Consider the following 10532-nt stretch of genomic DNA (forward strand, 5'->3'; position numbering starts at 1 on the left):
TCGATGAATGTGGCTCGCCTCGTGTTCCACGTGGTGGTGGCTAGAACGATGTGCAGTGTTGGACAAACTTAGTGTCCTCGTCCTCGCTCCATTTCTGGGCAGGTCGTCGCTGTATGCTGCGACATGCATACTAAAATATTAGTAGTCCATCCGATCGAGTTTTACAATGAAATAGCAACACAGATGTAGCGGACCACTGAACAACATTTACACTAACCACGATAAAATATCAATGATATCATATATATGCCATGTTGGTAAAAATCTAATATGATACACCAATTAGTAAGATAAGAGATGAGAGTATTATCATAATATGATACCGTATCATAGCACGTAAAACTAGAAATATTAATGTCAAATATATCATGTACATAAATTTGCATTAAGATTCTATAAAATATTAAATACGGAGTATGATGAAACTTTAAAACTATCTTATTGTGGGGATGGTATCATAAACATGTATTATGTATTCATGTGCATAATACTAGTGTATAATACTTCACATTGTGAATAGTTTTACACTCGAGCCAGTCAAGATCTGTTAAGGATTAAGAGTAATCGTAGACCCCGTGTCATGCAAGTCCGGGCTTATAGGACCTCTACATATAACGCAGACTTTTGGCTCTGGAGTGCTACACACCCATACACCCAAAATATGTAATAATTTCAAAAGGCCAAAAAAATGAACCTTCTTGGAAACCAAGAGTGATCAAATTTGAACTCGTAAAAAATGTTTAGAAAAGAAATAATTCCCATGGTCTTCAGGGCAAAAAAAAAAATATGACGAATATAAAGTGAATAGTACCTGGTCATTGGACGTTTCGAGTTTGCTTTTTTACTCAGAATACAATAAAAGTAATTCCCTAGAGGAATATTTTTATACGAGTACAATACCTAATCATCTTTGATTCTAGAAAAAATTCAAAAAAACTAATCTTTTTTTCCAAGTATGGGGGTGTGTGGAACCCGAGAGATCTTATGCATTTATCCTTTGCATATCCTTAGATTCTTAACATAAAAGTGAATCATTGTGTGGTGCGTATTCCTAGGTCATGTGTGAGGTGACAACCGCCATTTAAAATATCCGTACGGGGATGAGCAATGAAACATTTTGATAAGTTTAATATAGGCATAATCATGGATGAAGCCCTTTAATATATACACATTTTTCGCACCAGATCAAAGAAACACGGCGGTTCTATCTAACAAAAGCAAGCAAAATGCTAAATCCATGTAAAAGCGTGTTTAAAGGCTCGTCGATGAGATACTTTTGCAAAAGTTACATTAAATAGGATAATATGTGTGACAAATGCACAACTGTAGGATAAAAATGTGGAATTCACTCTTAAATTTAGAATAAACTTTGATAGAAAGTTGTGCAATAATATATTGATTATATAGTTTAATTTATCCTATGAAAACATGCTAAAAACTATGTATTGCAAAAGGCTTAGACTGCTTAGTACTATCAAATAGGTAGTATCATAGATGACTCCATTTATTAAAATGTATATTCATCTTCTCTTGGTAACACAATATGTTACCATCATCCTCTTTTTACTCATCTTTCTATTCTTAATAGGTGATCCCATTTTCCTGCACATGCAGGCTTCCACATCACCAAGCTTGCTTCCATGCATCTCATTGGTCCATGTCATCATCAGTTACCACTAATTCGGGAAAGAAAGCCAGCCCTCACGTAGACTTCCACGCGCCTAGGACCAACATGGGCTGTAAGAAATGCTTGGAAGTACATGGGCTAGGCTACGTTGGCCCGCTTTGGATCAACATGGGCTGGGACTAAGTTGGCCGTAGGCCCGGCTACAAGACCTTTCCTCCACATTTGTCCTAAAAAAAAAAAGAAACGGATGCCTTTGTTCGTCTTCCTCCGCTATCGCCCGAATGTGCGGCCATCGACCGAGTCCCTCCTCCTCCCCACGACCATGCGCGATAAATTCGAGGATTCAACCTAATAAATCCGAGCCTTTAAAGAGTGAGAACTGCTCAGTGGAGTTCATCTGTCGCCGCCGTTTTCTCCAATTTAAAAAGCACGTCATGATGCCATTCGTCTCCACACCGCCACCGCGGACAGCGGCCTCCATGCTGGTACCTTCCCACTCCCCATCCTGCTTCCTCCCTCCTCTTTTTACATTCCTTAAATCCCTCATGTATACCTTTCCAATCCGGCAGGATGATCTCCGGCTCCAAATTTCTTGGGATTTCTTCAGGATTTGATTTCTTGCCTCCTCACTCTGGTCACTAGATGTTAATTTCCGTTAATTGACTCCCGGTTGATTGTTTGTATTGTGTCTGAGTTCCTCACAAATTCACGCCTCCGCCTGAGGTACCTCTCTCTCTCTCTCTCTCTCTCTCTCTCAATTATTTTATAGATGCTTGATGAATTTTCCATTAAAACTCTGAACATATATGTACTGGTGATTGGTGGAGGTAAGGCAGATTCAGTAGCTCCCTCCAGTTTTATATTCATATATGTACTGGAGATTGGCGAAGGTAAGGCAGATTCAGTAGCTCCCTCCAGATTTATATTCATATATGTACTGAAGATTGGTGGAGGTAAGGCAGATTCAGTAGCTCCCTCCAGTTTTATATTCTTTAGTTTTTATCGTTCTTGAAGTGTAGGCTTAATTGTAGTATTCTCCTATATAATTTACTGGAGCAGTATTTCGTGATTTTAATATTTCAACCGTATTTCCATGAATCAGAAGAACAACAGTACTATATTAAACCTTCTATTCAGGTAACAACCATTATCTTTCTTTTCTATATCTTTACATTGTATTTAACATTTTTTTTAAAAAACATACAGGAAATATTATATACATATGAAATCCAGATTGCGGATTCAGATAATTTGTCAGCTATCTGATCCCTTCTACCAAATATTATATACATATGAAATCCAAATTGCGGATTCAGATAGTTTGTCAGCTATCTGATCCCTTCTACCATGTAAATAACATGCATGATTTATAGTAGTTCCTCCACAAATGTTTCAGTTTTCTATCTCCTAATTGTAACTGAAAACTGAAAGCCATAAATCTCCCATTAGCCTCTTTGGTTACCCTGGAATCAAGACTGCCCTTCACCTCCACACCACCATAAGGATGTCCCGACAGCTCCCCTCCTTTGTCTCCCATCTTCATTGCACTTAATTACTATTTATCCCCCTCTTCATCCTTCTCTTCTCTCTCGCAACATCATCTAGGTCCACGAGGTGAGGTTGCAGGCGCTCTTCAATGGAAAGAACACGGAATATTTACGATGACTGGCTCTGCCCAAGGCCCATCCCTACGGAGCTTTGTCCAGATGGAGGTCATCCATGCAGGTTTGGGATGCAAGGCAATCCCGGCGACTTGAATATAACAAAGTTTGGTACTTCTGCTTCATCTTTTTTCTTTTGTTGCCGTTTTGGTTCTTCCAGATTTATTTCTTCATTTGTTTTTTTAGGAAACCATTTGTTTTATTTGTGCCCTCATGCTCGGTGAACTATTTGCACTTATGGGACGAACTTAAGTTTTTTTAGCAGTCAAGGGATGAAGGATTGAAGATTCTCTTGACAACAAACGATGAATGAAGATAGTCAGCTATACAAACGACCTGTTCTTGATATCCTATTCCACATCAATGAAGCATGGCCTTTCTTGATATCTTATTTGGTTTTCTATTACAGGGGACAGTAATACTTTAACTGTTCACTAAAGTCAAATTTGTCAGATGCCGTAGTAGACGTGTGATGAACTGATTACTGGCCATTATACTGTATAGGATCTTCTTTACTCATTTCCCTACAGATGTACCTGTACTGTATATGGAAAACGGACATTGTGTTAATTATTGAATTTTATTGTAAATTTAGGCATGTACGTTTCAACAACTTTTCTGGTCAAACTCTTGCAGAATTTGGAAGAATGGTGGCACAACAATTTCTGTAAGAAATTTATTTCCTCGGACATAATGTTCATAGTCTAACCTATTGTTCCTTCCTAAAATAGTATAACATGTAACTTTCTCACCAGTACTATGTTTCAGCATGCATTTTCCAAGACCCCATTGTCAATTCTTGAGAATAGGTAATTACCCGATAACATGCCGGCGCTTGGATGTTAAAAAAAGGGTAAGCAATAACATGTGCTTATTCTGCAATGCGGTACTTTTTTCTGTAGATACAATGCTTATAGGTCACTTAGTAACTTTGTACAGCAATTAGGAATGATTTGCATTACTAATTCTATCATTTTTGTTCTGTAATTTATTCGTCAATGACAACTGACAAATGCCTTGCAGGGACGTGTGGAATAATGACTTCACGGGCACCCCAACAGAATGTCAGCAACCAAATGTATATGTTGCACATTCAGAGATCTACGCACCAGTTAACTTTGGTTCGCATGGTGCTGGCACACCTTGCATGTTATAATTGAAAAAATATGGTGAAAAGCTAATATGTTTTAAAGGACAGTTTGTAAGATTATGTACTTAAATGTCCAGATGATAAAATAAAATCTTATGAAACTTCATTGAAAGAAAAGGGTCTTACGTCTGTACTTATTTGTTCCTTACAAGTTTCTACCATGTTTAACAAAGAACCTGCCCGGCATGAAACTGGAGATGAACCAACTGTCTTTCTAAAACATTTAATATCTAGCGGCATCAGAAAATTGCTTCAAATATCTTGAGATTCTTCCCTGTTCATTACTATGGTGGTAGAGGTGTTTTGATAGATAGGAATGTCTGCGAGGATGATTCATCATATTGGAACATCAACTTTTGTATTAGTTGACGATAAAAAAAATGGGCTTAGTAATACAGGTGTTTTTACAATATTGAAGGGAACCCACTTAAGCGTACCAAATACTACTAGAATCCAATTCTGGAACGTCCACTCTTACATTTCAATGGACCTCCATCTTCCTAGGATCAGATTTTGTAACATAATTATACGTACTAATTATTTCTCTGCATTATGGTGTATATTACTTGAGACTAATTTATACCAATTGACCATTTTCTGCATTCAACCCTCTTTTGAACATAAGCATGCGCCGGGTTTCTTAACTGCTTTCTACAACATATTTTTCCGCCGCAACGCGCGGGGTATCATCTAGTTCAATAGTATGCATGTCACCAATATGCGTAGTTGACATGACATTGCATGAGGAAGCATGTTATGCTTTCAATAATATGTTACCCTTTTCTATTTACTTCACACATTTAATCAAATGTCAAACTTTGCAAATTTGACCAAGAGTTTAAGAAAAATATCTATCTCTATAATACTGATAAACATACAATATGAAAAATTATTTTATGAGATTTCTAAAACTTCATCTGTTCTTATATGTAAGACCACTTCTTATTGCAAGCCAAAACTTTGACCTATAATTTCACCAATAAATATAAGTTATATGACATCAAAAATATATCATTGAAAATATCTTTCAAATATGAATCTAATGATAGATGTTTCTATTACATATACCCGGCAGGTACCCGTACCAATTGGGTACCCGGTGGGTAGGTTAAATTGTACACATGTCACTCGCAATTTTAAATTTATCGATAACAAATTTGACTTAAAGAATAAATTATCTCAACTCAATAACAGACAATTAAGTACATAAAAATTAATAAAATATAATAATCATATTATCATGTTCTAACTCATAGTCAACAAAAGTAGATATGTCACGTAAGAAATTGAGAATAAACGAGCAGGGTATGGATATACCTGTGGGTACGAAGCTATACATGTGCCCTATCATGATTTAACGGGTAGTATATAGGTACTACACACGAGCATAAAAGTGTACCCATACTCTGCCGACGCGGGTATGGGTACCATACCCGTGGGTAAAATTTATATCCTTACATACAACTCATGTTTTGTTGTTTAAATTATTAGTCGAAGTTATACCTCAAAATGTGTGGTGGTATTATATTTTGGGACGTCCATTTCTAAATACAGGCTGCATAGTATTTGGCACAAAAATCAAATAACGCATGTGGAGAGAAAGTTACACCAGGAGACTGGTGCAACGCAATGCACCTTACATTTCGGATTTTTTTTCTCAGAAAACTATGCACCTTACATAAATAAGCGGAGAGAGTTCTATAGTTGTTGACATTTTTTAATAGCGAATTGAGGGAGTACCATAATATTTCACCAACATATCTTAGTTACTTCACTATGTCTATTCTTATAATAAAATATGGACACACCGAGTCTCACTAAAGAATTGTTTTGGCAAATAACTCTATATGGGGGAGACTCTCTTTTCAGATACAAATATCCTATAGTAAAAGGGGAAATAACAGAGAAGACTATCTCCAAGACTCGATCAGGCTTCCGCGATATAGGGTAGGGCACGTGTTACACGTGATCAGCGCCGGCGTAATTGCACTGCTGCTGAACTTATATTTTGGAACTTCAGCTGGCCGGCCGCGCCTGCAAGAGATCGAAATGCTTTTTTCCTTTATTTTTATTTTGCCAAATCGCCTCCTTGTTGTTGGAATCTCAAATTCTGTGTTATCTTCTCTAAAATATCCATCAGCAATGTATTCTTCGTGATGGATAATAGGAAGAAATGGGACACGAAGACGGCCAGATACTCTCTGATAAATAGGAGGCGACAGCCAGTCAGCCACACTGCAGTGGCCGGGACGACCGATCACGAGCCCAAGCGGCAATGCGCCCCGTGCAAAGCTGGCCCAAGGCCGGGAGCACGAGATTAACGTGACACTTAATTCTAGGACCGGCGTACTACCTTTGTCCCGGTGTGTTGGTCCCACATATATCTATACGTTGTTAATTTAATCAACATAATACAAACAATATATACATTATTAAAAGTTTAGATGTCATACTTTCTAATGGTGCAATGTTTTTATTCTATAATCTATATTGTGTTTGCCAAATTGGCAACCAAAGGATATGTGCATGCCTAACCCACTAGGACGGAGGGAGTACTACCGTAAAATACTGGAGGGGGCCGGTCTCCTAGATAGACACATGTGTTTTTCGGAGGTGTCTCGCCATCTCACCTGAAGTTGGTCGTTTAGAACAGGACGGACGCGTGGATCAGTAGACTTGTCATGAAAATTTGGTGCTTCACACATGGTCGGTGCGGTTCAAAAGAATCTCCTCCTACGGGTATTGCTTGCCGGAATCGAGGTGAGAGCGTGGGTTGGGAACTCAATTGCCTGGGAGAGAGGGAACATGAGGGCCCTAGAATTTGAAGAGTCTCTAGTGCCAAGGGTCTGGATATCGACGTCGCACAATGGGTTGGGGGTGGCTACGCAGAGCGGGGAGGCCGTTGGCGGCATGTGCTAGAGATGGACGACGCATGCTAACTAGAGAAGGCCCCCAACGAGCGCACTCGCTAGTGGCTTAGGGCAACATGCATGCGGTGGCCGGCAGAGAGCCTGAGCATCTCATCCGTATTCCTTTTTTGAGGATTTGTCGATGTATTTGAGGGACATAGAGAGTGACAAGTTGAGAAGTTACTGAAAAAATTGTAAAAATGACCATAACTGAAAACAGTATATAGTTTATTACCCCTGATCATTAACATCGTCAAAAAATGTGTTAAATTGCGCTAACCGAACAATCATGGTTTTTTGAGTACGATCGAAACGTAAATTTGCAGTCTTTCTAAACCTTATCCTAAAATAAGATGGACTTTTTTGTAATTTTCTCATGTAGATGGGACTATGGGAGTTTATGCAGCCAAGCAGATTGGTGCAGGTATAATACTGCGAATCAACAGGGTGAGGTGTTGTTTACGGCCTGCAAATAACTGGCGAAACTGTTCATCCGCACTAGAAGCAGAGTTAGCTGCATGCGATAAGGTCTTGAAGCTGGCCCTGTACTGGTCCGAGGAGCCAATTGACCTGGAGACAGACTGCTCGGATGGCATACATGGACAGTTCGGAACCAGCTCCTCTGACGTGCTTAAACGAAGTCACCCAGCTACAGTAGTAAGCTAGTGTAAATTTGTGAAGAAAAGTCAGGATACTGTAGTATCTATTATGCATTGTGTTTTCAGATGATTACTGTAGATGGTTACTGTAGCATAAAATGTATAAACTAAACTTTTTTACCTCATAATTTTCGTGACAAGTAATGAATGTTGGAATGTTATTATATACCATAGATTTGTAATAGACAGATTATTTAAAATCAATTTAGACCCAGATCCTTTGTTTTTGAAGAAGGAAAGTTAGAGAATTGCTCTTCTCTGACTTCACTTCAGCACCTTAGAGGATCTGATTCAGGACAGTTCCATCCTCTGACAGAACGAATGTTTCTCTTTTTTTTCCAAATCTAAAATTTTGCATTATCATCTCTAAAATATCAATCAGCAATGTTGTCTCGTGATAGATTTTAGTATATATGAAATGGAATACGAAGGCGGCAGATACTCTGACAAATACGACAGGTCCCGAAATTTGTACTGCACTATTACGTAATCAATCAACAAGGTGATATATGACTGATACTCTGACACTCAACATTCCAGCTCCCGAAATTTTTAATAAAGAAAATATATTAATACTGAGAAGATGCCAATTATACTTAGCACCTGCACCAATGAAATACTTGAAGACAGATGCACACAGCAAAAATAAAATAAAAGAGAGGAAAAGAAAAATACCCTTATTGAAATTAAACCATAAGACGATTCACACGCTAGCGCTGATGAAAAACAATCGACTAAAGTGGCACGGGGAATGATGGTGACACCGCGGCCGTATCAGACGAGGCGGCGGCAGATTGTGACGCCATCGGCGATTGCGAGCTGGCAGACCTCGACGCGCGGGTCGGCAGCGAGCTTGCCGTTGAGGTCCCTGATGGCGGCGGAGAACCTAGTGTCGAGACCGGACATGAGCGTGCCGAGTGGCATGGCCACGGTGCCGCCCCAGAGCGTGTTGTCGTAGATGATGGTGCCGCCGACGCGGACCAGCCGCAGCAGCTGCTCGTGGTAGTTAACGTAGTTGGGCTTGTCAGCGTCCACAAAGGCGAAGTCGTAGGTCGCCTCCCCGCCGTCCTCCTGCTCCTGCTCGGCGAGGAGCTCGGCGAGGCGGTCGAGGCCGGGGCCCTCGCGGAAGTCCACCTTGTGCGTCACGCCAGCCTTCTCGATGAAGGGGCGGCCCACCTCGTAGCAGTCCCGGTCGGTGTCGATGGCCACCACCTTGCCGTCGGCTGGGAGGGCGAGCGCGGTGGCGAGGAGCGAGTAGCCGGTGAAGACGCCCACCTCGATCGTCTTCTTGGCGCCCGCCATCTTGATCAGCATCCCCAGCAGCTGCGCCTCGTCCGCCGACGACTGCATGTATCCCCTGAATCCAGAGAAGCAATTTGTAGCTCGATCAGAAAACCGAAGCAAGATCGCGTAGGTTCATGCAGAGAAAGGACGTACAAGGGGTGCTTGTCGGTGACGAGGCGGAGGTCGCGCATGCACTCGGGCTCGCGGGGGAACACGGTGGTGTTGAGGATGTACGTGTACAGGGCGTCGCTCTTGAGCAGCGTCTTGTTGCTGCTGTCGATGGCGCTGTGCACGTTGGCCACGATGTCGCTGCTGGGCGCCATGGCTCTCGCTCTCCCCCCTCCTCTCTCTGAGCTTCCTCTCCGCTAGCTTTGGTTGGTGATCTGGTACTTGGAGCGTGTGTGGTCGAGTGAGTGAGTGTCTGTCCACCCAGAGCTTCCCCATATTTATCAACTAGCGGAATGGGGTTGGTGTGTCATTCGCCTTACCCAACTAACTAAGCTACTCCCTCTGTTCTAAAAAAAGAAAATTTTAAATAGTCTAATTTTTTTTATATATATACACTAAATAGTGTTTAGATGCAATTGAATTTGGACAAACTCAAGAATTAGGATGGAGCGAGTATGTGAATTTTAACTATCCTTTGTGTTATTATGTTATGTTACGATATAAATTCATATAAAAACAAGTAAGCTCGTCGCCGGTAACGGATCGTCACCACCACCTATAAAATCTAGCTTTTAACCCGCCGGCTAGGGTTAATCACATTATAAGATAACCTACTGCATGTGTTTGTAAACACCTTCCGATATAGTGAAATTTTGCTGGTTGGCGCCATGGTTTTTCCTCCATGCATGTGTTGGAGGGGTTTTCCACATTGAATCTTGTGTCTTCCGCTGCGATATTCTTTTTCGTTATTCGTTATTGATTGGCGTTTACAACACTTTGACCTCGTTCTTGCTTAAAGTGAGGTCACACATCTCGCCCATGCAATCCCGGACGACTCGCGTGCGGTGCTTCGGGGAACAGAGACAATGTGCGGACATCCCGTGCACACCTAGTAATTTCAAGTGTGTTTCAAATTTAGGGTGATGTGTGTCGGTAAAGGAGAGAATGTGTTTCAAATCCATCGCATCTCGCCATTTCCCCAGGTGCGCCCGATGTTGTGGCATGGATTCCAACACCGGGAAATAGAGCTCCCCTTTTAGTTTGGCGGGGACCAGGAGCACGTCGAGCCCAACC

The 10532-nt window shown here is 41.0% G+C and overlaps 1 protein-coding gene and 1 long non-coding RNA gene across 7 annotated transcripts; one reads left to right on the forward strand and one right to left on the reverse strand.

Moving 5' to 3' along the window:
• Positions 1-1873: 1873 nt before the first annotated feature.
• Positions 1874-4620, forward strand: LOC127316935 (uncharacterized). 6 transcript variants are annotated; one of them, XR_007860709.2, is made up of 4 exons: positions 1874-2112; positions 2197-3955; positions 4044-4141; positions 4312-4620. It is a non-coding gene; the product is annotated as an uncharacterized lncRNA (long non-coding RNA). The 6 variants fall into 6 exon arrangements; XR_007860708.2 differs by having other exon boundaries at positions 4057-4141; XR_007860710.2 differs by having other exon boundaries at positions 2197-2764; positions 3233-4141.
• A 3970-nt stretch (positions 4621-8590) lies between these two features.
• Positions 8591-9645, reverse strand: LOC127316933 (tricin synthase 1). Its single transcript, XM_051347413.2, has 2 exons — positions 9444-9645; positions 8591-9363 (listed from the first exon to the last, which is right to left on the reverse strand). Exons 1-2 carry the CDS (start codon positions 9611-9613, stop codon positions 8781-8783), a joined length of 753 nt encoding a protein of 250 aa, XP_051203373.1. The 5' UTR covers positions 9614-9645; the 3' UTR covers positions 8591-8780.
• Positions 9646-10532: the final 887 nt, after the last annotated feature.

The sequence above is a fragment of the Lolium perenne genome, chromosome 7, assembly GCF_019359855.2.
Source record: "Lolium perenne isolate Kyuss_39 chromosome 7, Kyuss_2.0, whole genome shotgun sequence".
NCBI lineage: Eukaryota > Viridiplantae > Streptophyta > Magnoliopsida > Poales > Poaceae > Lolium > Lolium perenne.

Excerpts from the sequence above, each read along its gene's own strand:
- LOC127316933 (XM_051347413.2), bottom strand. The coding sequence starts at position 9,613 with ATGGCGCCCAGCAGCGACATCGTGGCCAACGTGCACAGCGCCATCGAC. Across the intron at positions 9,364-9,443 it reads GTCACCGACAAGCACCCCTT|GGGATACATGCAGTCGTCGG; the intron begins GTACGTCCTTTC and ends CTCTGGATTCAG.